Raw genomic sequence first — 27,574 nt, 5'->3', positions numbered from 1 at the left:
GCTTTGTCCCAGGGGACTGGGGGAAGGATTAATATTTGCTTCACGTGCTGCACAATAAAACCAAATATATTTCTTTGTGGTTCAAAAGGAGCCTTGAGGTCTATCACAAAGACAAAGACAAGCATTGGGAGTGTTCAAGTGGAACAAATGGTGAAGAGGAAAAACATAAGAAGGTAGTTACATACACATTCTCAAGAAAATCCAGGCTAGAATAAAGGAAGGTTTAAACACAGGAGGAGGTTATTTGGTTTCTTTCACTATCTAGGTCTGCATTTTTCATACTGACATCAGATTCATTGCAGTTAGACTGCTAAAATTCATCCCTGTGCTGCATTACCTTACATAAACAATTTTCATCTCATTTCTTTCAAGTTTCTAGTAAAAAACATCTTTAGCCCAAGCACACAGGTAAGACGCTACAAGCACAAGTGCCAGGTTTAGGTGTGGCTGGAGGAGATGCAGCATACACAATGCTCTTGTCCTTCCCCTTCTCCTCAGAAGTTCATGGCACATGGGGAAGGCTACACCAGAACAGAGGATTTGCACTGGTGGAACTGCATCTCTGCACATGTACTGGGGAAAGATAATTTATGACATTTGGTGGGCTTGAGCACTACAGTGACAGAGGGACATGATTCTGTGCCCAAGAATAAAACTACTGCATGAGAAGGATTCTGCACATGCTTTGACCTACACCACAGTTTATTTGTAAACATTTGTTACATGTGTCAATAATTTAACTGAACATAGACTTTGTACAATTTGATGTATAATATAAACAATGTCACACTAGAAGAGCACAACTGTATTCAGCTACAGTTGTACTTAAAACTTCCTAAACACAAACCATTTGAAACACTGAACAAGAAAGTAAGGGAAAATTTGAGAACTATGAAGGAAAAAAGTGCAATAAATTATGATCAAAAAAAACTGAAATCAAACATAACATACTTCTTGGCTGGCTCCTGAACAACTTAATGTATATCCATCTAGCTTCAGTACTACTTGTGCCAGAGCACAAAGCCAAGCTGTCTTCTGCAAGCTAAAAATCTTGCTGAAACAGAAACTTAAAACAGCTTTACAATGTGTAATGCATGTGATTTTCCCCATGGTCAAAAAAACTACCTGAAGAAATTGATTTAATTTGTCTTTATTTGCAATACAATATAAAATATATTCTTTTGGTATGAAGATCTTTGAGACCTGTTGGGTTTTTACACCATATTTAAAACAGAAGTCACATAGTTTGAAGCCTCTTGACCATCCCAAGCACTGGTACTGTAGCAGACTTTCAGGAATTTCAATAGACTTCTTTGGTTGCAATTTATTCGGTAAACTTCAGATATGCAGACTTCAGTATTTAAGCTCCTAAACTAGTGTTGAAGCCCCTAAATTAGAGTGGTTTGAGTTCTAAAAAACTGCAACACATCTGGAATTTTTACCATTAACCGTAAGATTTATGGGTATTAACCAACTCTGAGGATCAGGCTACTTTTATTGAAAAACTTTACTTTAGACAACCTAATAACAAAGGATAACATCCTTCACTTAGCAACACTGAAGAATATGCAGTGAGAACAGTAAGTTTTCATCTACTGTCAAACTTTCATACAACTTGCGCTATCATCACTTTACATACTAGTACAGATAGTGCATGGCAAAATTTAATGCAATACAGCAAACTAGCTCACCTACTGCAGCTCACAGGTGCACTTAAAGTAACATCTATAGCCCTGAAAGTGTAAGCCATCACTACTGCTTAATTCCTCTACAGTGCCAGGTATTGGCTTCATCTCCACTTAACAGTTGTCAGTAAAGGTTTTCTCAGCCACTTCCAGCAGATTGACATTCAATTCCTCTTCAATTTACTTTGAAGGAAATAAGGCAACTTAAAAACTGCTATGGAGAGTATGCATGTCCAATACAAAAAGTCACAGTAGAGTAAATGATCAACTTTTTATGGGCAATGTAACTGTGATATATGCAGTATGCTAAGTTCAGCTGTTGCTGGTAAAATTCCAGAACAAAACTGATGTAGGAAAGCAGCACTGAGCAAACTGAAGTACTAGAGACTTCCAGTTTCTTGGAGCACAAGTCCTATGCTTATACTTCAGGAATGTACATAAAGCCAGTGAAAAAGAATGGGATCTTCACAGTTGTAAATTAAGTCACTGCATTATCCTATACATTTGTACATTTGTCCTCTTCAAGCTTTTGACATGTTTTTCTAATGCAGAACAGGATACAAACCTAAATGTTGCCATTTTTCTTCTTGCTGCTGTTCAGCACCATCTGTGCCACAGATCCTTGGCCCACTGTGTACTGCAGGATAGTAATGACAGGGTGATTGAGTCTCATTTTTAGTTATGACTACTTAAAACAAGGCAGCTCTAGTAAAGAAGGGAGCTAGCAGAGCAGTCTTAAACTACACTGCTCATCCTCCTCATGTGCTAAACAGAACAGACTTCTTTAAGCTGGCAAAATGTTGTTAAACACATAATATAAGCAAAGCAAAGTCATGCTACATAAAGTTATCCCCTACAAATAGAGCCATAACACAATTTTAGATGAGAAAGCTTACTGTTAATTTTTTTCATGATCAACAGCTAATAGTTCAAGGAACACAGATTCACTGGATTTTCTGTCTTCACATCCTCTGCTATCTTCCTTTGGTAACAACTGATGTGAAAAATCAAGAGCTCTGTTCTTTCAAACATTAATCGACTGGACAGAACTAGTTATCTACCTTCAACTCAATTTATGACAACAGGACTTTGCCCACAGGAATCATCACCAATTTCAAATTACAGCAAAAGACTCCCAGTGAGATTAAATCTCAGACACTCCTGGTTTCATACCAAGAGGAGGATGAATCCCATTATCATTAAGAACTCTGCAAACAGACATAATCACCTCAGATCTTCCACAATTCCATACCTCCACCAAATACTGACAGAGATGGAAGTGCAACACTCATCTTCAAAGTGGCCCTATGTCATCAGCAGGACATTGTGTCTGCACTAACTCAGCCTCTTCCTTCCATTGTGCTGAGTTGTCAAGGCCCCATTGTTAAGCTGAACTACAGATTTCAAAAATCTTTAATGCCCCATATCATCATGATACTTTTATTTAATCAGTTGGTATCACTAAGCTTTCAGAGGAAGAGCCAAATCTCTTACCTTTATACAGAAAGTAATACAGTACAAAACTAAACAGAATTTATGTCTGAGTAATGAACGTAGAAAACTACTCTTGCAATTTTGTGGTGACAGCATAGAAATTTAACAATCATCAGAAAGCCTAGAAAGGGCATGTTTAGTTATAAAAGAAAGATTGTCTCAAGATAAAAATAGTGCTGACAGCTAAAAAGCTCTCTGTTGCAGCAAGATACGCAGTAATGAGTAACAAGTTCTAGACAGTTTTAAGTACTTCCCCAATACTGCAACACAACACATTTTTGTAACACTACTCTGACACGGGGTATGCTGCAGCAGCAGTACACTTCTTAGTGGTTGGCACTAGGACTTAACCGTAATAGAAGAAAGGCATTTAGTGATCAATGCACAAAAACCTCTATTTGACCTGTTCCCTAGGTGTGGTTGAAAAAAACTGAGGAAGGGGCCCATCCGTTCCATTCAGACAATACACCTTCCTTGAACATGAGATTCTTGGCAGGAAGAGGAACACCCATGTCTGCAGAAATTGGCTGCAGAAGTGAACTTGAAGAACCAGCATCATGGAGCTGATCCAGCGTTGAAATACCTTCCTAAAAGCAAAATGAAGAAAACTGTGTCTTAAAAACAAAGAATATGATGGGTTAATCTGCAAATACACTTTCAGTTTCTGAAGTGTGTTACTATAATCCAATGAATATCAAAACATTATGGAAGTAAAAACAGAATAAGCAAAATGAAATACACATACAGATGCCTTAGTTGCATCTTTGCATGTTTGATTTGGCTCCCAATAAACCTTCAAGGAAGCTTGAGACTTAAAGCTGAAGACCTAGAAGAAATGAAGTGGAAATCTCTAAAATCTTCAGGGCCTCTATCAGACTGCTATTTGTCCTGTACCATGCTAAGATGGATACATGCATTTGGAGGCAATTACTTAACCATATGTTGAAGGGTATTAGTTCCCAGAAGTTTGGTTTTCTCATCCTAAAACTTGTATCAGCACCTTTTTTTTTTCTTTCTGTGGACATCATCTAGAAAAGTGTATCTCAGAGGTAACCTCTAACACAATAGGACAGGAGTCACTTGAGACTGACAGTTGGTTTCAGGGCTTCACATCTACTGGGAATCTCCAACATTCCCATCAGGAGACAGTTTCAGAATGACACCATCCATAACATAACCAGGTTAAGTAACATGCAAATTCGTTACCTCACTAAAAACAGAGTTTAGAGAAACGTATCACAAGACAGAGCAGCTAAGCAACATTCCTTGTTACACATGGACACAGCTAGCTTCCATGCAGAGACAGAACAGGCTGCAGACCTGACATTCCTCTTTGCTTACTGCAAAAGATCCCTATTTCCTACCAACACTCCTAAAAAATCGTCACTGAGTATGAAGTTTTACATATTTATATTCATTGAACACTAAGGTCTAGAGGATCTTACAACAAAAGCAACTGGCATGAAATCCATGTTAACATATTTTTTTCCTAAGGAAATGACTTAAGAGACAGATAAATTTAGCATCTCCATGGTTTACACTAAGTCTCTGCAATATATCCAAGCAGCCACCCCATAACCAGCAGAATAGGCTGTGTTACAGCAGGAGGAGTGAAAGACAACTTTGCTGAGCAAGTGCCATAAAAGACAATGAAAATAATTATGCACCAGAAGCAACCACAGAGTTGAGACAAGTATTAAATGAAGCTAGAAAAGGGGTATGGAAGTACTTGTTTTGTCCTTCAAGTAGCATTTGAGTGCTTCATACAGTTACAATTTAAAGAAAAGGCAAATAAAACAAACCACATATGTTTTCATACACCCAAGAAAGGCAAGTAAGAGGGCATGGCAGAAAGGGATCATAGATCATACAGAACAATTAACATCTGGATTATTGCTCCTTACCTGGAATGAGTGAACAAAATTAAGTACCTGAAGAGACAGCTTTCTACTGGAATGTAGGAGTTTTTGAAGGCTGTAAAAAACAAACAAAAAGAAGCCATGGTCTAGTTTCACAATTTTTTACCAGTAAAGTACCCCCATGATAACTTGCTCACAAATAACTCCAGATCTAACATCATGTGACCAAAGCTTTCACACAAAGTTTGATAATAGTGTCATCACTGAAGAGCTGCTTGACTCATCTGCTCTTGAGTCTAGTCAGGTAAAAGCTATTTTCCACACCATTTACACTGAATAAAATGAAATTACTGCAACTGAAAAATATTATTTTACGTAAAGTAAGTAATATATTAGACTCATTCTTATCTAGGACAGTCTGGTAACATGATTTGTAAGAAGCTTATTAGTGACACACTGTTAAAAACAGGTCAACTACTATAATAAGAGCCTTAAGACTTATGTTCAAGCAGCCTTACTTTTGATTTCCAGAACCATGCCTTAGGGGGAAAAAAACGCCACAAAAAATAATCCACAAAAACATTCACAAACCCCCCCCCCCCCGCCCCCCCCAAAAAACAAAAGAAAAACTCCAAAATCACATTGTTCAAAGAATAATCTCTCAGAAAGCAAAGCTGCAGTAAAAAGCATTAGATAGTTGGATCATAAGCTGTAACTAAACTTATCAAGTATGATACCAACAGTAAAGGAAATTTCCATAAGAGATAAATTCCTTTTACATCAAAGCATTACCAGCAAACTTTCCTCCCCCACTCCAGAACAGTAATGAGGAAGAAAAAAAGCCTGTGCTAGGCTAGGAAAGGAAAACTAGTAGGAAGGCACCCAAATTTACTTTTTTTCCTGATCTACTCATAGATGGTTTACAACAAAGAATTAATTTTTGCTTTACAGAAATGATTAAAAAAAGCCTAATCTTAATCTTACCACAACTGAGGACTAGTTGTACATATCTATGAGCTAAAAAACAACTCCCTTACACATCAGAACTAGCTACTCTATAAATATAGCTCAGTTCTGGTTTATAGTCATTGAGTTGTAGGTATCTCTTTTTGCAGAAGTTCCAGACACACCACCTGTTAAACCTGCAAGCAATGAACTACAGCTCACCTTTCTTTTCTACATAATCCATGAGTTGCAATTTTTCTGCAGACTTTCTGATTCAACTCAGAACTGAAAAGTGGAATGCCAAAGCATAATTCCAGGGGAACCCATTCCAGTTCAGTTGTGGGTCCTACAGAAAGAAAAACAAGAGATAAATGGAGTGTAAGAAAAAGAAAGCAAGAAAGCTCATTCTGAGGTCAAAAATCTTAGATTTGGATCTACTAGACAGTTCATGCTTTTTAAATACAGCTCATTTAATAAACTGCTCAAATATTTAAGAGAATCTAAAGAGGAATTTCACATTGGACTTGTCCCGGAGAATAATCAAACAATGAATTCCAATCCTTAAAAACAAGCTAATGTTTAGTACAAGCTATTTGTCATGTTTTTACCTTCAAGGCTTTGCTTGACTGCAGAATCCACTGAGGGCTCTTCTATTACCATCTCAAATGATTCTGTGCTCCCATTTACATCAGATCCTGATGCTAGTTCAGTCTCCCCTAAAGACAAAGAAATTCTTACATAAACATGCACATGAACAGAAATTTAGTTAGCTTTGCCCAAGGACTATAAAACAAACCTGGAAGAAGAGATAGGGAGAAACATAGGGCCAGACTTATTTTGGGTCTGAAGAGTTATTTAGGGATCCTCAACACTTATGAAAGATTAAACTCTAGCATATAAAAATGACACAATTTATTTTCAATATTTGAAAGAGTATTTTTCCCTTTATTGACTGCTCTAGTTCAGTCATTTATTCAGTCATTTATCAATCTGTATTTGGTAGTTCTGAGCAGTCTCAAAGAACAATTAGGAAGTAAGCCTACTGCTAATAGATTTACTCTGAATGGGTTCCTATCTGTGTTGGATAGTATTTTGTAGAGTTACAAATCAAATAATTTAATCCTTTGCTCATCTTTCCTTAAGTGATTGTATATGAAATTAAGGAGACACAGATAAAAAAAGACAATTATTGGTAACCAACCTCTTCCATCAGAAGCATCACTCAGCTTTCTGTTAGCATGTTGACTTGAAGGATTCAACATTGTGACATAGCCACAAAAATGCTGCAAGTCCACTTTGTTTCTCAGTATTTTTAAAGCTGTATGAATGCCCATGTTCACACGAGAGAAGTCTAAGGAGAAAGCAAAATATATTCCAGTGTACGTTAAAAGAGGCCTCCCCCATAATCATGCAGTCCTCTCTAGGCTAGTTTTTTGTTTGGATTTTTCCTGCTAGTAATGCTCCATCTTAGTGATCACACTGTTAGATATGGGCTAACACCAAGCATGAAATGCTAAAGAATTAGAATACAGCATTAGAGCTTAACAAGAAATTTCAACACTGAGTTGTTCATGTCAGAACTTGAGAGACTCTAACTTCAGGATTTCTTCCAACTGGATGAGACATTAACAGAGAGAGCAAATATAACAGTAATGAATTTTGAACCTAGTAAAAACTACATTAGGAAGATAGTTTTATTTCTACTTGGCCCAGACTTTTCTAAGCAGTAGCCTTACTTGACAGCTCTCACTTGGTGAGGTTATACCCTCAACTACGCAAAGCTTCTGTCCTACTCATCAAGGAGTATTGAGAACTTGTAAATTCCTGCATTTGTAAATCAATTGAGCTAAGCAGACTTTGAAGGAATACATTTTGCTAGCAAAGCTTTTCCTGAGGAAAAAACCTCCATAGTAGGTTTCTGGTGCTAATAATCTAAGTAAGTTTGTTCATTTTTTGGTCTCACCTGTCTTACAGTTAAGAAATGCTCAATATAATATATGGAAGAATTATTCATGCAGTTAATAAACATGCTAGTTAATAAGCAAGAATGCACAAAGGAAATTTTTGAGGTATTTGTGAAAGTTACTTCTTTACATCTGTGTTAGGAGGTAAGAGAGGCCAGAAAACACATTCTAATTAGGTCAGAGAAGTTAGAAAGGGAAAGATGATACCTCTAAGCTCAGAACAGACTTGTCAACCATTTAAAACTTTCCATTTTCTCATATGACTCACAAAATCAACAAAATTTGTTTTAAAGGGATTATTGCAACCTTATTGCACAAGGTGATGTGCAGCAGATGTGCAATGTAATGTAGAAATTACACTGAAGATGATCCATTACCTCCCTGTTGCTCAGCCTCATCAAAAGGGAAAGGTATGTGCATTGTTTCTCCCATTCCATGCATGCCATGACCCTGAACATCAAGAAATTAAATTAGGAACAGAAAAAATACTCATCAGCTTAGCTCAGTCCTACTCATGCTCCCTTTTAAGGACTACCAGTCAAGCTGATTAAAAAAACAAATTGAGGTATTTATGCATTAGACATCTTGCTTAGCGGAAATAATTTAAGTACCCCACCTTTCCCCTTAAAATGCACGTGGTAAACACAGTGAGGTTATGTTTCACTGAAGAGGAGCATTTTTTCTCTCCAATTACTGACTAAAAATGTATTTTTTAAAGGCTGAGCACTTCTGGAGCAAAAGGGACTTCCCACCCCTGCATACAGAACATTTTTCAGCAGTCACAGGCTGTTTACAAGTTGGCCTCTGAGAACATTTGCTACAATATTAAACATTTAAATTATTTATTTTTTTCAAATTTAAATGATTAGTTCTGTATTTAAATGATTAATTCTGAGAGCTCAGATGAACCAAAGAAACTGATGAGGAAACTATTTTAATTCTTCCAAATAGAAAAACCTAACCTATTCTGCCATTTGTGATAAACAGCATGTTTTGTTCACACTTTACTGTAAGAGCTAAATACAAAGCAGTCTGAAAAGCTGTATTTCTTAAATAACAGTTCATAATACCAGTTTAGACAGCCTCTGCTACCTAAAAACCTTGTGGACCCTTCACTTTCATCCCAGTTTACTATCTCCCCCACTTGAGCTACCAAAACTCATTATGCTTACCTATAAAATAATAACACATACATAATATGAATTCAGTTCAAAACCTGTGTCCTAACCTGAATCACAGCAGCACTGCCTACAGAAGTTATTTTTCAGCTCTTGGCCAAATTGTAGCACTTCTACATTGTTAATATCCTCTACCACAGAACAGCTTAAGTTAAAAAATTATGGCGGTTTTCATCATTTATACAGAGCACTGTGTACCTGAATTAGAACAGCAGAATGAGTTAAAGCATCATTCAACATGGTGAGCACATTTGAAGTGGGAACTACTCCTGGGTCGTGACCCCAAGACGTTATTAGTAATCGATCATAACCCTGGAAGAGAGAAATTAAGAGTGTGTGCAGTAGTAATGAATTATCTAAGCACACAAATTGAAATATTAGAGTTAGGCATTAGCACATCATTACAACTAGGAAGTGATCACAGGTAACTACAGTTCTACAGTGCTATACTTGGAATCAGTCATGTTTGTATTCTTGGTAAAGACAGAAGTTTGCCAGCCTCAGAGTTAAGATGCTGTTTTGGACAGGAAGTATCTGTCACCAAATCCTATGAAGGTATGTGGCCATTGCAGCACCCTTCTAGCAAACAGGAAATTAATATAATCCCACATAAATTTAAAAGCAAAATATAAGATAAACTAACACTATCAGCAAAGAACAAAGATAAATCAATCCCCAAAACATCTATCAAGGCCAGGGTGGGGAACAGGAAGACAAAACAACTAAATAGTTTCCTACATTCTCAGTTTTCAAGACTGAATTCCACTGCATCTCGATAAGATTCCTAGAAATATCTTGGCAGTTCCCTATGAAAATAAGGTTACAAAACAGCAGCAGGAGAGAAGTACTCATATTCCCATAGAGGAAAAAAAATCCAGACTGGCTAATCCAGATCTGAACTAAATCCAGATGATTTAGTTCAAGAAAATCTGTCCTGTCAGCATGCTGAAATTCATGCAGTATTCTGAAGTTTTCCAAGGCTACCACATTGAATGCTTCTTTACTAACAAAAGTGCACAATCTGTACATGTACAGGTAGTTTAGACTAATGACAAACTAGGGTTTGAATCGAGGTCATCACCAATGGCCTTACAAAATGCCTTCTGCTCTACAAGACTTGATTCACTTAATCCTATGTGATCTTAGAGTAAATCTTAGAAACACAGGTATCCACAAAATTTTTGAAATCATAAAGGGATGGGACACATGTAAGGTTTGAGGAATGGAATCCACAAATTCTAGTGCTAAAGAGGACAGCTGATATAAGTACACCAAAGAATGCACTCCCTCTCTGAATGTCTCCAAACCTTTCTAATATATGTATAATATATTTATTATATCTAATATATATCTAATGTATTTAGTTTCTCATGTATCTACAGGATGAAAAAAAATGAGAAGAAAACTTCAGATGCCTCTCTGCAATTATAAAATTGAACAATACTATTTTACAAATTCCATTGTGAGCAGCAAGACCCAAACACTGCTAAATGCCCACAGCATTTCAAATCAAAGTCAACAGATGCAAAGCTTTTTTGGTTCAGGCAAGTTTACAAGTTGTCATGGCCACTTTCACCTACATTTGTCTAGTATACAGAATACCCAGCACTGCTCCTTTGTGGTACATTTGTCTTTATTTGTCTTTAGTATCTCAGAGACAGAAAGGGAGAAGGCAGCATCTAAAATCTTTCAGGCAGAAGTTGATAACCTGTGCTGTTTTGTGGGACTCCTTGCCAAAGCACTGTATGGATGCTAAAAAAGTTAGGTGGATACTAGACTGGAAGGAATTGAGGAAATCAAGTCATCAATGCAGAGCCAACAATTCAAGTCACAATCTCTGTGTACAGAGAATCACATTGCAGCCAGGGAGTTCCAGACCAGAATATGCAGGAGAGTGGAAAGGTCTTACAAGGAAGTACTACATAATGTGCTGCTTCTTCCTGCTTCCAGACACTGCTACAAGTCAGGCTATGAGGACAGGAAGACCTTTTTTCCAACCTAATACAACCTTTATTAAATTATTCCGTCATTTAAATTGCAGGGAGGATTACAGCCACTAACTCCAAAGTCTCCAGCACAGATTTGGACAAACTGGAAGTGATGATGTTAGCCATCTTCTAAAACAGGCAGAATTATATGTAGAAGTGATGTTTCTTGCACAATGCTAAAAAAAAGCAAAATATACTAGGTCTCCATCTTTTCACATGGCTTTTCTATATTTTTCTGACATTTTCTGTGGATGGGCTAACAAACCTTAACTCTTAAGACTGCAATACCACATTTTACACTAAACTTGAAAGGGGTGGCATTAAATATACTGGAGTCACATTCACACAAAGGGAGAGATAGAAGTAGCATTCATTTTTCAGAACTTTGAAAGAAAACAAATCAAGATGCTACATAAAACTTTCTTCTAGGAAAGGAACATCATCTACAATGAACTGTACCTCTGACTTCAACTGTTACCTCTAAATAGCATAGAGCATATCTTTGAAACACTTGGAGAGGGAAGGGAGAATAAATCCATACACAGACTACCTGAAAAACGTCTGGGAGTTTTCGAAGACGTGTTCCTTTAGAGAGCAATAGGGAGGGTGGTCCTTGTCCAGTTATATGGTATATATACAGTTTGAACCAAACTGAACTGACTTCTGGTATTGCAGGCCCAATATGCTGAAGAGAGATTATTCAAGTAATTAGAAATAACTTCAGATTGCAGCCATCATTCATACAGATTTAATTTAAGAAGCAACAGTTTTAAAGAAACATACATCCAGTTTTTGAGCACTGAAGTACAAATGTATTACCCTCCACTAACTATATTCTAGGTACTCAGTCCAGTGACACAAGTGTCTTCACAGAAAGATTACAATAATGTCTTTTCTATGAATCTAAATTCAAGAACAAAATATCTATTACTGACTCTAACTTGAACAGAAAAACTGTTAATGTGTTTAACAAAGTTAATGTACTAAATATTCGCATTTTTCCTCAACATTTTGTATTAGATTAATTGCAGTGATATTCTACATGCTAACTATGTCACTCCAAGAGAGATTTCTGACAAATTTTTTCACCTGGGGTGTACAGCTGCTAATAGGTCGAATTTCATTGGTGAGTGGTGCCATGGAAACCAATAGAGTGTAATTTTTGTTGAGAACTCTACTGCAGGTAGCTGGATCCAAACCGAGCAAACTCTCACATCGTAACAGGTCCAAGGGGAAGCCTATGTTCAAAATACAAGATTCTTACATTATCACTTAAAATGGAAGATAAAAACACAAACTACGATTTCAGATTTTCCATTTTCTGCTACGCCATGAATACAGTATTTTCCACAATGAAGTTTTAAACAATTGGGGTGAATTTTAATAAATATGTACAAAAATTTAGCAGTTCTAGGCATACAGGGCTGTCTGACACTGAGCTAGTTCCTCACCAACTATCTGAACACAGGAAATAAACACAGAGATGCTGAGAAAGTTAGCTAAGTTTTAAAAGAAAAACCTAAAAAATTGTTCCCATTAGAAGAAGACATTCCTTTTCATGGCTTGAAAAATGTTTCTCTGACAGAGCAGCTGACAGCTGACTCTTCTATATGGCTGTCAGAAGCATGTGATTCAAAACAATCTCTTCCTCAAATTCAGCTTGTCTTGATTACACTTTAATCTGTTGCTCGGAATTTTAAGTGCAAGCCTTGGCAACCAATTCTGTCATTCAACAAGCAAATCCAGTAACACAGGCTCTAAGGATGATGAGGAACATTTCAAAGTATTTTTAAAGAAGTAGGATACTGACTGCCACAAGAGCAGCAAGGGCAGAAAGCTGAGTACATGGCAGATAAGTAAACCAACTTAGAAGGATTTTTAGAAGTGCTCACAATACCATTATGTGGTTGATCAGGCTGTACAGCCTGCGCCCCCAGGTCTTTATTGTGCCGTAAAAACAGTATCGTGTTTCTCAGTGTAAGGGCATGATCAAAGTATCGCTGTGCTTCCCCTTCCCCTGTGCTCTGAACCTAAACAAGAAACAAAACAAATACAAGGGGCAGGTTCTTTACATAAGGATCAATTACACCAAAGGAAAGATGAACAAATTAGCATTCTAAAGCTTTGTAATTGAGTCATAACCCTGCAGCTTGTATGCAAAGGTGATCTACAGCAACTATTAAATGAAAAGTAGATCGTGGCCATGCTAGTGGAATGGTCAAAAAGTACACAAAGACAATATTTCTAAATCAGAACCATGACTCATTCTTTAGGTAAAAGGATAGAAGTGTCCAGTCATCCTGACTGGTATGAAATGATACAGCAATTAACAGCACTTCTCATACATTATTCTACAGTTGTCCTTCTAGAATTAATTTTAGAAGGTGGAGTTGGCCCCTTTAACACTTCAAGTGCTGAAAAAGCATTTTGTCAAACATGTAACAATTTACCTTTTCCAGCTCCACCAAGAAGCTGTCAAGACTCTCATCTGACAGTTTCCCAACTTCAAACATAGTGACTGCATGACTTTTCAAGTTCTGGAACAACAAAACAAAACAGTCTTCTTTGAGAACAGAATGGGCAAGCAGAAGTTGTATTAGGCAAAACTACTACTTAACAAATAACACAGAAGAATCTTTTAGTAAGTATTTTTCAAATCAAGCTGTACTATTGAAGTACTATTGATGTCACAGTAATTTAAAGTTCTACATACTTATTCTTGGCATAATATATCAAACAATTTGGACATACTGGTGAGAGATTTCCCATCATTAAAAAGGCAGTGAGAGTAGAATCAAACAGGAAGGCAATGCGCTTCGTGTGTCCACTGGACAGGTTCAGGCTGCTCACACTGGCTGTTTCAGCTAACAGAAAAGAAAAAGGAAGTAGATTATCACATTTGTTTCATTTAAAAATATTATCATCAAGCTTAATCAAATCTAATAACAAAGAATAAAAAAGGAAAAAGTTAGTTATCACCATACCAAGTAAAACAAAATTCCCTTATTACTACTAAACTACTGATTAACTTAATTCAGAAGTTGGTATCTTTGTGTCAAGCTTATATCCACAACAGAGATCAGTCTCATCTTCAGAAAGAAGTTATTTAGCTGAAGAGTCTTAAACCAAGAAGTAGACACCACCTCCCCCACTGCGTAGTCCATATGACAAAAGGATCTACATAATCTGTGTTTCATTTGTTTCTAGACTTCTTTACAGCCTACACCACTCTATAAATATAAAAATAATTGATACTAATGTATTAAAATTTACTGTTAGTGCTAACCTGGATCATCTTGACTGTTGGTATCTGTATCTGTGGCTGATGACCCAGCTTCCTGTACAGGACTTCTGTTTTCCCCACTGTCCCATGAAAGCAGCATCTTTTGAGGATCCAAAGTACTCCTATTAATGTGAATTAAAACCCACATCTATCAGTCACTGTAGCACCAGAGAAGTATCTCTGCCTTCCAGTGCTAGTAGTCCATGCAAAGGCATACCCAACACACGCCTTTCAACATGTCCAAGCCCTAAAACAGTCAAGTTCAATACCCCTCAGGGTCCTGCTTTAGCTTCAGCAGAAAGGCTTACTGGGGGGCTGAAAATACCAGACTGTGAAAAGATCTCAAAAATCAAACCACTGTCACTGAAGAATCCAACGGAAAAAATCTAATCCAGTTTGTTCTCACAGTCTGAAAAGGCATTAAAGAAAACAGGCATAGCAGTAATTTTAAATGGCTTAGCAGACATTGAACTAAAAGCACTTAACAATTCCTAATAATTGCAACTTGGCATTTCAACTTGGAGAACTCTGTTGACTGGTACTAACAGCACTTTCCTGGGAAGTGATATAGATGCACACTTACATGAGAGTGTCACTGACAGAACTGCAATGGGTCCTGACAGCAAACAAGCAAACTCTATGTACGTATTCACTGCCAGCACTGACAAGAGCCACAGCCTCTGTAATAGCACACTAACAGCTGTTATTTATGGCCCAGGAGTCTAAAACAAATGCACATTTATCAGCTGGAAAAGTGAGCAACTAGGTACCTACAGGTCAAAAAGCCAGTATTAAGTAACAGCACCAAATGGAGTGCTCTGAATTTGCAGGCTGAATTACCATTCCTCATCCTCAGACTAACATGAGGATCACATATTCTTGTCATTATACACATTAGAAACCCAGGTGAGATTTGTTATTGCAGAAGTCAAAGAAAGCAACAAATAGCTTTCAAATCAGATGTTCTAAGTTTTCCCTTCAATGAGAAAAATAAACCTAAGAAAGAGTAAAGACACTTACTTCAGTCTGTTTACTGAAGGAACGTTCTTCCATGATGGATGAAGATTATCCAGGTTTATTACTTGGCCTTTTTTATGAGCGAAGCCTAACCGACAATACATGGACACAGCATTCTGCAGAATACACACACACAGAGTAAGGAACTGCTGTATGAAACCAAGGTTGCAAGACAGTGAACTTTCTGTATCCAGTTAAATAAAAGCATTGTATGCACATACCTTTACTAAAGATAAGTCAATCTCTAACACATTGGCCAGCTTAAAAATGAAAAAAAGACAAGAAGATGAGTCAGCAATACAGTACTAACAGGGCAGGTCATCACCATTTGTGGGATTTGGCATCTTTTTATTGGTCTCACTTCTAAACTCAGCCTGCACTGGTAGAAATAATTTTGTCTGTTTCAAAGATGATGAAAAAAAGAGAGCATGAAACCTCCTAACTGTCCCACTTGAAAGTATGCAGAAGAAACATGAGGCTATCTTCCACTTCGTAATTTCTAGGCTAACCATGCATTTTAAGTTAGTTATGTTTGTCAGAAGACATGCAAAGAGGAAAACAAATCCTGGATATATTTAATGGGTATTTTTCAGATATTTATTCAGCAAGTTTTGAGACGACCTTATGAAAACATATTTCTCATACTCAAACTATGCTTATGCAAAAGCTACATTCCTATTTTAAGCCAACACCCTGTGTGCTTTCACTGCCAAAGAAAAAATTACTTGAACTTTTTTCACATTAGCAAAACAGACTTTGTTCCAGTTCTAACTTACATAAAAGCTTACTTTACTCAACTCTGTATAAATTCATTCCAGCTAATTTAATTGTTTCACTGAACTGAAGGTACTACTTCAAGGTAGAAGGATTGTAAAAGCTACAGGTTGTATCTAAAGCCCGGCAGTATGTCTAAACAAAATCACTGTATATCAATCAGTACCTCTAACTATTTTTATTAGTGTGCTTTGGGCCACTTTCAAGTATTCCTATCTCCCTAACACAGGTTAAGTTTTACTTACCTCTGCCACATTAGTATGTTCATCTATTGAAACAAATATCTTGTAGAGTAGTGTTTCAAAGTAATCACCTTGCACTCTGTTCATCACAAAACCTTCAAGTGGTGGCACTGAAATAAGAATTACTTTCAAAATTACAATCTGGTAACTTAGTTTATTGAACTGAAACTGTACAAAACTAGAAAAATTAGTTTACACTTTAGTTTTCATGGTACCTGTAATTTTGAGGATTTTCCAGGCACAAAGAACAAAAACCTGAAGATAGCATAAATGGCATTTAAAATTCCCCCACTCCTTAAGAAAGTAATGCTTGCCAACATGTTTTCTTACAGAAACTAATGCCACACTACCTTCCACCATAGCCTTGCACTTTCCAGCACATCAACTACAGATAATTTCCAGTGTCCAGCCCATAAAATGATTTTGTAATGTGGATGGAGATTAAAACACAACTATGACTGGAATAGGACATGAAAAAACCCACACCACCCACACAGTCCAGAACTGAGACTTCCAGAGCAATTATCTAAGCAGTAAGTCTCTTTTATTTAGAGGACTTTCACTTAAATTATCTCTATACAACAATGCCAGGTACTTTTGCATGACCAAGTTCCAAACAACTTACACCTTTGCTGATTATAGTGAATTCAGAAACCCCTGAGACCTTTCACAGCACCACAAGCTGCTCAAAGGCCAGCCCACACGCTGTGCTACGTTATGCTCCTCCACAGTCTCCAGGCACAGCCTGTGACTAATTGAGGTGACAATACCCATGAAGAATAGACCTGATATCTATTAAAACCTTACATCTGTCTGGAAAGAAGTCAAAAACCTGTATATGTTTGGTAAGGTAAGTACAATTCCCTATGCTATTCTTCTTTTTCATTACAAACTTGTAAGAGGACATGTATTAATTCATACCATGACTCCCATAAAAGAACCTAATCTTACCTAAATATGAGTTCAATACAAATTAAGAATTCAAGCTGAAATAAATCCTATACACAACAAAAAAAAAGATGTTTTAATAGGACTGAAAACATTTAGTCAGCAAAGAGTTCCACAGCTCAAATGTTTTGTTTGGACGTACACGTGTATGCAGACAAGCAGTTTCCAAGACAGAGAATTACAGGACAATTGAAAGGAAACTGAGAAAACATATGTATAATAACATGAAATACTTACTTACCTGCAATACAGCTGTCATCAGATATTGGTACATCAAGGTATATAAATCCTTTGTTATACAAACCTTTTTAAATAAAAGGAAAACATTTTAGAAGAAAAAAAAGCATTTTTCAAAATACTGAAAATATAAAGCAGACTTTCCCACCAGTAAATTCAGATTTTAAGTATTTTTTTCCTAATAGCCTTCCCAGTAGAGTATTTATTTGCAATGCACAGATCAATAAACCACACCTAATACCAACCAGGTGTCATCCTAGAGTTCCACACTTTTAGCTTGATGCAGCACACTTGGAACTCTCTAAGTACTTCCAAGACAGCACAGCAAAATGACCACAGATTAAAGCAGATCCAGTTAGAAAACAAAAGCAAATCTCTGCCTAAATGTTAACTTAGTTTTCACCATCATCACTGTACTGTCAAGAAGTGGGGTTTTTATCTTCAATTGGCTTTGTCAGCTGAGGATGCTGGCTACATTTGGCTACCCAGACCAGGGGTCACACCTGGTAGCAAGGATACAAACTAAAACACCTCAGTTCTGGTGGTCCTTACATGTCCTTGGCACATATTGTGTTGTTTGCATAACTGCAAAAGGAAATTTGGTGCATTTCAGCACAAAGAATCAGCAAAGCTGCAGCAGATGTAGGTAGACAATGCATACAAGGACAGCAATATGGTAAACATTTAAAATGCACTTTCCCAGTTTGAAACTGATTTGAACACTAAGCATCCCAACTGACTTCTGCAGAGAAGCCAGTAGGAAGTTCTTAAGGGAAAAAAAATACAGTATGGTCATCTTCATTCAGCATCTAAGTTTAGTAACAGCTATCAAAGAATTATAGAATGTGCTGAATTGTAATGGACTCATCACGATCATGGAGTCCAACTCCTGACTCTGCACAGCATGCCCCAAGAATAATACCATGTGCCTGAAAACATTATTTAAATACTTCTTGAGCATTACCTATACTTCAATAGCAAGGCATAAAGCTGAACTGTACAGCATAAATAAGCCAAATGTATTGTCTGTAGATTCTTTGGTGTTACCCAAGATCAGTGCATCTGCAGTGTATTCATTACAGCAGCAGTGAAGTTACCAAGAGCCCTCAGGTGAAATGCTACTGAACACCTGAAGTGGAACTGTCAGGATGTTTTATACACACAGAGAGCTCAACTATAGTGTGTGCCTGTACAACTAGAGCATATCTAGTTAAATTACCATCCTCAATCAGATCTTAAATAAAATGCCTGCATTAACCTATCAACTCACTTGGATTCATGCTGATTCACTGCTCAGCTCTGGCAGTAACATACTCAGCTCTACAAAATGCTGTGTATCAACAGACCAGCTTTAATGGGTCAGGATGACATTACAAGTCGTCAACATGCTAAGTGTGGTTTACACTGTCTCTCCTTTAGATTCAGCTCTTATGATTGATGCATCCTTATCTATACACCTGAAATGTATTGGTGGCATCATAGTTTGGCCTCAGCTGTCCTCTTTGCCCAGAAAATATGATCCTTCTTACAATCCCATTACATTAATTGTATCTCCATACATTAGAGCCTTCTAAATCTACTAAATTTGAGCTCTTAAGACTCTCCAAAAACACTGGCCATTTATACAAAAAGATTTTGAAGTGGTTTTGGAATTGAGATTTAATTAAGCCTTACACTGTTTCAGAACAAGAGTATGAATTTCACCTACCTGACTTCTGTAATTGTTTTGCTCTGCTCAGTAATAGGCAATGAAATTCTGCCTCAATTTCTCATTAAAAGCTGTAGTGTTCAGGTTTGAGTGCTTGTAGTAAAGCCAAGCCCTTAGAGACAAGACTTTTCAAGGAGGATTTTGTCAGTGAATTCTTACTCCCTAATATGATTTGTCTATACCTATTACTTGTTACACTGAAATGGGAAGCCAGTAACAGCTACAGATTTCTGTGAAAGAAGACAGCCTCATTTTATGGTATTAAAATAGCAGAAAAATTTAAAAAACTCTCCTTTGAAAAGCAAGGAGTGCACCTTAATTACTCAGGATTACTAATTCTGACATTTTCATTTTAGTTTCTCTTGTTCTGATCTACATTCTTTTCCCCCCACAATCTTTACTGACAGCTTCTAATGAATTTGTTGACTCAAACAATAACACAGCAATAACAGAGCTGCTAATTGTTCATCATTAAACCATTCACAAGATTCTGACTGCAGTCTGTACAAGCTTTTCAATATTTTCCTCCAACTCTCCTTTATGCCTCAGCTATTTACATCTCTTTTATTCCTAGTTCCAGACACTACTAGAATTTACTAAGCAAGATCCAAAATCAGAAATGTTCATTAAAACTTACTGTGAACTACATTGAAGTCTAATGAACCAGCAAGTTGAGGACCTGAATCAATTATCTTATCAATTGCAGACTTCTCTGATGTAGTACAAATCTAGGTTAAAAAAATCATATTAGTTTCTTGTACAAATGAGTTTATGCAACTTAATAACACTCAAAAAACTCCCAAACACTTAAGCCTCAAATCAGTCATAAGTAATATAAGAGTATAGGGAGTAACCCACATTCTGAACCAAAATATTTGCACTGAAGAATTTACTGAAGTTCCTGTTAAAAGTCTCTAAATTTTTAGCTTGTCCTCACACAAAATTATGCATGCTCTAGGAAAGGAAATTAACTGCACAAGAATTTGGAAAGTTAAGTCCACAGTATAACATATTTGCTCTTTAAAACTTCCAAACTGAGTGTTCAGCCACACAACTGGAATCATTTTAGAAAGAGGCCCATTACAATATTTGGCTTTAAATTAACTACCCTGGGTTGCTGGATGTCTAAATGAGAGTAGCCCAAGTTATTTCAAAAAAGAGATTCTAGGACTGCTTTAAATATGTTCTAATCTAAACAAAAACCTTCTAGAGAAGATAATAAATCCAGATCAAATTACTGTAAAAAAAAAAAACCTGTGAAAAATGAAGATGAAACAGTAAGCCATTTTACAAGCTTTTTATGTGGAAACAATGAAAAACTAAGCAAACATAAAGAATAGAAGCAAAGAAAATACACATCAAATCCACTGCCATTCTGATACTAATTACACTGAAGATTCAGTCAAAAACAACCTCTCAGCGCTTAAATACAAAATTTAAGAAATTATACTTTGTTTCCTGTTCCCTACAAATCATATGATCACGCACATAAGTTACCACAGACTGTTTGATGCAAAACAACCTCTACACTGTACCTAAAGCAGAAAGTACAAAGGGGAGAGAGGGCAGAACACATCAAAGAAAACGTCACGATTTGCATTAATTCCAATTTCTAAGATACTCGTAAGAGAGTTGCTGCAAATTTGCAACATAATCTTTGTGTATTTCACATGAAAACTCCTACTTTCAGGGACTACCAGTATTCACCAAGATTTAGAGATGCAATCCATACTGCACTACCTTGATGTCATCCTCAGTGATGTAACCAGCCTGCACCACCCACCACGCCTCTACAGCAATCTCCACAGGCTTCACGGGTAACAGATCATGGGCAGTTTTCCTTCTGAAAAATTTCTGCAGTGGTACAGTCCATTTGAGATAGTAATAAAGAGCACTTCACATGCACAGACATTCATTTACCTTTATAAAAACTGATCTGTACAAACATCCATTTTTAAGTACAATATATTTACAGACTGGAGACACACATGCTATTAGTGTTGTCATTTAGCAAAAGTTTCTCTCCTCTCTCAGATCACATGGAAATAGAAAGGGGAAAAAATTTCCAACTAATATTGTTAAATCTTTCCATAAGCTCGTCCATATTGTAGGTGTTGCTAATTAAAATCCACACTATTCCATTGTATTAGGATCAAGTCCAAATTTAAAGTATTTGTGACATTTTCTAATTTGAACAGGTAAGAGAGCCCATGTATAGAAGTAGGGTATTTTAAAGAAGTTCAGTGATTTCAAAAAAACACATTTTTGGAACATATTTTATTTACTTTAAGGGACAAAGTACAACATTCTCAATAAGCACAGTGCTAAAAATATACAGTGAATGTCAATCCATGAAAGAAAAACTGGAGTATACTGTTTATTTATAGAATTAAATAGCTTCTCTTTCCTTGCATACTTGTTACTTTTTGGTTCCCTATCCCTATATAACCTACTGTATATTTTGGTTAGCTCAACCTTTCAGTTAAATGACTGTGAAGCTACTGCAAGAGCACTTCTGAGTTCCATGAAGAAAGGAAAGAACTGTTGCAAACTAAAGGCTCTATTTCTGTCAACCATCACAGTGCTTTCCACGAGTGCTGTTCACATCCAAGAATGTCTGTGCACTCATTGTCTTAGACAAAAACTTACAAACTGCAAGAATTCACACCTAGATGGATCACTGTTCCAGAATAAACTGTGATCTCAATGGCAAACATAGAAACATGGAATAATTCTTTCAGAACCAGTATCATTGCACCCTGCTTATAGTGCCCAGGAGATATTAGTTATCTGGCATCATGAAATACAGCTCCAAAAATACAAGATTAACAACAATTCAAAAGTAATAATTAATATATTTTCCTTTACTATACTTTAATTTTAAACCAAAAAGCTCTTTATTAACTTGAGGAAACATAATATAATTAACAATATTAACACTACGTCACATTCAATTAGCCACACTATTAAACTAGCCAGGGCCAAAAAATCATTACATTTTTCATTTTCTATGAAATAATATGGGGGAGACGGACAGAAGGGTAAAGGAAAGGGAAGGAAAATTAAAGACAAACTTACTTTTGATGACCTACATTGGTTCATTAGATCAATATACTGGTTTCTTCCTATGCCAAGAAGTCTTAGACCTGAAAAATAAGGGTTTAAGATGAAGATATAGTTAAGATTCTTCAAACAATCAGACCTCCTTCTTAAATAACCTTTTTATTTACTCTAATCCAAAATAAAACAACAGTTATACATGCTAAATTCATTCCATAGTCCACCCCCATTCTTCCACTGTGTACAGGTTAAAGAAAAAAAAAAATCCCCTATCACTCAAGTCAGAGGGTTGCAGGTAATAATCCAACTCCTTTCTTCCTATACTTCTATCATCAACTTTAGATTAATAGTGATAGTTTTTCTTTCCCTTAACAAAGCCCATGCCATGCACTGGATTAGAACTCTAAGAACTAGATACAAAAGGCCATTTAATCTTCTAAGGAATATGATTAAGATACAGTTGAGTTAAACTGAATCAAAATTTAATTCCATAATCTTTAGCCTTCAACCATTAAGGAACCAAGAACAGACAGTAGAAAACTATTCATTAGTTTAAAGCCATATTCTGTCTCAGCTTTAAATTCAACTTTCTAGTTCATTTATGAAAAAATTTAATTAAGGAAGTTTAAGTCAATCACAGTGTAGTCACGAATCTGCAGCTGTGCTAAGGTAACAGAATTGTCGAGGGCAGCAGAAATGAAATACAGGAAAACCTTTCTTCAAACTCCTCACTAATACTAGATTTCCAAAAAGCAAAATGGTGCTGAGGAAAGTTCTTCCTCATCTGTTTCCCTGCTGTGAACATTACACAGAAGCTAACTACTAGGTTAACTGAGAAAATCCTTCTAAAACCAAAACCGTTTTCAAAAGCTGCAGGCTACTCCTCACCTAACTACAGACTATCCTTAAAAAAAAAAAAACTTTAAGAATGCATACCAAAGGCAAGGAATTATGTGTTAATTATAGGTAGCATTTCAGTGGCAGTATATAATGTCCCTTTGCTATCAGCTTACATTTTGCTCTATAAGACTTCTCAGTAGGCTATTGATTTTACTCTGTTCTCCTCCACCAGGTTCAAGGTTTTTGCTTTCCTAAAACATCTGGCACAGCCAGAGTGTCATAAAATACCAGATCCTCTTGCCTCTTTTCTGGTACATCATCCCTCAATCCACATTGATACCAGTTCACAGGAATGTCAGCCGCCTGTGTGTCCTGCTAATGTCTTCTGCCCAACACATGACAAAATGCACAACAGCAAAGGACCAGCAGCTCAGTTTGCTGATGTACATCAACGGGAAGTGCAGGCAAACAGGAATGCACAACAAGGACCCAGGTAAGGTTCTGTACCATGCCTCCAATCAGCCTCAATTCCAGTCCTGCCTGTACAGACAAGACGCTGTATGAAGAGCACACACTCCTTAATATCATTATTTAAATGTTTTTACACCTTCATTCACACACTCATATTCAAGCAAACAGATGCCCACAAATCCATTTTCAGAAGCTCCTTATTTCTGACTCACTGAAAGCAGTAATTCATCTAGGTAATACTTACAATCAGCAGCAGTGAAGTTGGGTAAAGAATCATAGCTTTTTTCACTGTTCATTATATCCTTAAAAACAAAACAAAATTTTTAAGTTGCAAGAAGAAAGTCATCATTCCAGTGAAGAAGGTCCAAAATTCTACCTGCTCTTTTTACTTTAAGAATGAAATGAAATCAAAAGAGATCTGCTGACGTCAGTTACTTTATCAAACTTGACAATTATTTGATCAATCATTACACAGTAAATTAAATATATAAAATGTGAGACTTCTGTTTAATGTATGTTTTGCAAAGAAAAATGTTGGCTGAAAGACTAATACACAAAATCCTGTATGTATGTCTCTTCACAAAAAACAAACCAGCACACAGACTTGTCAACAGTAATAAAAGAATAAACAAAGAACTAATCCATTATGTCTGCAGTCACTATATACAAAATAAAATAGGAGCACTTCAAACATCCAACAAAAATAAAAGAATGTTGCCAGAGTGCTGACAGAAAACAGAGCCATCCTTGTTCTCAAAAAAACAGATTTGCTTCAGGCTCCTCAAAAAGTTTCCAATATGGTTAAAATAAGCTATATCTTTTACAGCTTTTTTTAAATGAAGACTCACAAATCTCAAACATCAAAAGTGAAAGTCTGGTCTCAGAACAAGACCCACCCCAGCTCCATATGACAAAAGTCCAGCTCATGAAAAGCTAATAGGGCAGAAAGGAAAACACAGCAGGAAAAAGCAGCTCTCTACATGCTTTCCTTACTGTTTCTTTACTTCTTAGCAGGCCTATACAAAAACAAAAAAAACTACCTGGCACTGCCTTGTATGCCTTACTGGGCCACCACCAACATCTGCAGACAGAAAACACCCTCCCACCACAGTTCTGCACTCACCTCCATTATACCTGTGTAATAGGAAAATGGTGTTACCCTCAGACCTTTTACCATGATGTCAGACAAATGATACGGGTACAACATGAGATGATCTCGACTGTATTTTAAAAGATCTTCATAATATTTACGTTCATCTTTCTTGACATGCTTAACTACAAGGGGAGAAAAAGTTACATTGTTCTATGATGTTCAACTTTTTAAAAAAGTGTTACAACAAAGGATTAAAAATAGCCTTATGGCAATTGACAGAAAACTACAAGTAAAGTAAAGTAGTGGTGCAAGGAATTCAGCATCCAAGGATTCCTACACAATAAAAGTAGCCTCAGAGACTTTAAGGAGATTTATCTAAAAAGTTACCAGGAAGTGGCCCATTGAGACAGAACTCATGCAGCCTATAGAAAATTATCTTTTAATTACTGAAATTATTATCTGCTTTGGGAAGACAAATGGATTCAGTAAATGTAAACTAAATCGAAAGTCTGCAAACAAGTCGTAGCCAAAAGCTCCTGTGAGCCACTCAATGACAGGCTTAACTAGCCAAATCTTCTCTTAACATCTCTTAAATTTCTTGGGAAAGGGCAACAGAACTAGTGTAGGAATTCAGTTCCACCTGCCAACTCAGTAACCTTCAAGAATGCTTTGCCAGAAAAGCTGCCAAATGGACTCAAAAGTCAGGATTTTTCATGCTTTTATTATTTAAAAGCATTTCTTTTCAAGGAAGGAAGGACCTTTGGACTGGACTTGTTCTTGCAGCTTTACCGTAAAGACAAGGTTCCATACAGAAGAACAGGGCAGGAATCAGAAGTGACTTTGCCTCTTTACTCACCTAAGTTATTCCGGTACCGCAGCTGATTGCGGATGCTGTAGAGTACAACTTGCCTTTCATATTCCCTCTGGGAGTTTCCAAGACCCTTGAAAACATAAAGACCTTTTAAGTGACTTGCACAAGCCCGAGCCTTTTAGTTAAACCACTGCAAAGTGTCTTGTAAGGAAACATATGCAGGCAGCTGTCACAGTCAAATGTACCTTTAAACAGGCCTCTACACAGGATGCATATTTGAGCAATCATTTTTACATTACTTTTTTCCTAGTACCACTCTAGTAAAAAGGGAGCATCTGATTTTCAAACCAAAGATGTGATGCATCAAACATTTACCAAGCATTCAGTGTCATTCAGCCTTGAGAAATTACCCAGAATTAGTGTAGCACAAACAAGACATGGTGAATGATGTGAAGCTTTATTTGCTGCACCTAGGAAACCTTAAACACCAAAAAACAACAAAAAAAAAAAAAACCAAACAAACAAACAAACAAAAAAAAAAAAAAAAAACACAAAAGAACGACCCACACCAGGAAGTAGCTCAGGTTCTCAAGTTGCAGCTTTGCAGAAGTAAAAAAAAAAAACTATCAAGTGATCCTAGGTCACAAGATTAAGGAACAAGAACAGCACATTACTTGACTACCATGACAGAAGATAAAAAGAGAACTTTAGTTCATGTTTCAGATGCCTTATTTCAAGAACTGTTCCCTCAGTATTCCCCATATTACTCTTCTACTCTGCATCTGCAACAAGTTATCTGGGTTGTTTGGTTTTTCTCCTCCCACTCCTGGTTCCCTCATTGAAGCTTATACTAAAAGAGATCCTTTGACAAAGAGGTACTTTACTGCACTTATGGGATAAACAAGAAAGTTACATGCAAACTGCAGAATCAGGTGTTAGAAAACCAACACGTGATATCAGTGACAGGGTCTGGAATTGATGAAGTATCAAAAGAGGCAGACAAATGTTTGTTCAACTGACAAAAATATTGAGGCCTATACTAACACTAAAGTAGACAAAACAGTATTCCAGAAGCTACATTAAAGTAAATAATGCAATAAATACTGACATAGTTTCTATCCTGAATCACAAAGCCAACAATATGGCACTCAGAAGGACAGCTAAAGAAAAATCATCATATATTCTCCTCTTACTGCTGCTCCTGGAATCTCAAACTCAAGAAATTGCATTACTTGTGGCCTGCAGCAACTACTCATCCACTCCACCCTTCCTCTGTGCAAGAGCAGGAATTAACTGCATCTGCCTTAAAGCAGTGTTAAGTCTTTGGAACAAGAACCTCCTCTCAACTCGACACAATACCTTCCCTTTGCTATCAGAGGCCCATTAAATCCAGGCAATCAAAATTTCATGAGGTTTTCTTTTTCACGAGCCACTTGCAGCAAACAATTCTCTGCCTACTGAGACACGGGGCTGCACAAGCCTCCGAAGGCACCTGTCCTGTTCCGGCTCCCACCACTCAGGACTAGCGTAAGGGACACCCGGCTGAGCTGTTTTACACCTGCACAAGCTGGGGATATCCACATCTCCCTGTGGCCATCGGGACCCCGAGGCACCCCGAGCCACCCCTCTACTCACTGAGGCCACACACACAGCACACACCATTTTCTTATTCGCTTCTCCCCGGAGACACCAGGCACACACAGAGAGCCCCCTTTCCCCACACAGGGGCCGTGCACACCCCTGATCCCTCTGTCCCCACAGAGAGCCCCACAGTCCCCGCGGGCCCGCCCGCCCTGCCCCGGGGCAGGCAGGGCCGAGTGCCCCGTGTCCCCCCGCCGCTCCCCCGGGCCGGCAGCCCGCACCTGCCTGACGCTGGCGGGCAGCCGGGCCCAGGGGTAGTTGTGGCGGATGTGGAACTCCACGTCGATGTTCATGGCGAGTAGACCGGGCCGCGGGCCCCGCCGCCGGGAGGCGCTC

At 37.3% G+C, this 27,574-nt stretch overlaps 1 protein-coding gene across 2 annotated transcripts; it reads right to left on the bottom strand.

Annotated features, from left to right (window-relative positions):
• Nucleotides 1–708: 708 nt before the first annotated feature.
• Nucleotides 709–27,574, bottom strand: FAM91A1 (family with sequence similarity 91 member A1). 2 transcript variants are annotated; one of them, XM_062491572.1, is made up of 24 exons: nt 27,460–27,574; nt 25,643–25,727; nt 24,817–24,968; nt 23,938–23,995; nt 22,401–22,468; nt 21,060–21,176; nt 19,960–20,050; nt 17,619–17,681; nt 16,433–16,539; nt 15,635–15,673; nt 15,417–15,529; nt 14,400–14,518; nt 13,865–13,977; nt 13,564–13,650; nt 13,011–13,143; nt 12,203–12,351; nt 11,664–11,798; nt 9,324–9,437; nt 8,325–8,397; nt 7,185–7,334; nt 6,592–6,699; nt 6,206–6,329; nt 5,084–5,153; nt 709–3,766 (listed from the first exon to the last, which is right to left on the bottom strand). In XM_062491572.1, the coding sequence occupies exons 1-24, from the start codon at nt 27,529–27,531 to the stop codon at nt 3,590–3,592; spliced, it is 2,517 nt and encodes an 838-aa protein (XP_062347556.1). In that variant the 5' UTR covers nt 27,532–27,574; the 3' UTR covers nt 709–3,589. The 2 variants fall into 2 exon arrangements, with proteins under 2 accessions (XP_062347556.1, XP_062347562.1); XM_062491578.1 differs by having other exon boundaries at nt 21,063–21,176.

This window comes from Cinclus cinclus, chromosome 1, assembly GCF_963662255.1.
Source record: "Cinclus cinclus chromosome 1, bCinCin1.1, whole genome shotgun sequence".
Taxonomy (NCBI): Eukaryota; Metazoa; Chordata; class Aves; order Passeriformes; family Cinclidae; genus Cinclus; species Cinclus cinclus.
Note: the sequence above shows the minus strand (reverse complement) of the source record. Positions and strands in the feature narration are given on the sequence as shown.

Coding starts and splice junctions, on each gene's coding strand:
- FAM91A1 (XM_062491572.1), bottom strand. CDS start 27,531: ATGAACATCGACGTGGAGTTCCACATCCGCCACAACTACCCCTGGGCC. Junction 13,144..13,563: donor TCTTGGTGGAGCTGGAAAAG/GTAAATTGTTAC, acceptor TTTCTTGTTTAG/GTTCAGAGCACAGGGGAAGG. Junction 9,438..11,663: donor AACTCCCAGACGTTTTTCAG/GTAGTCTGTGTA, acceptor TCTCTCTTCCAG/GGTTATGATCGATTACTAAT.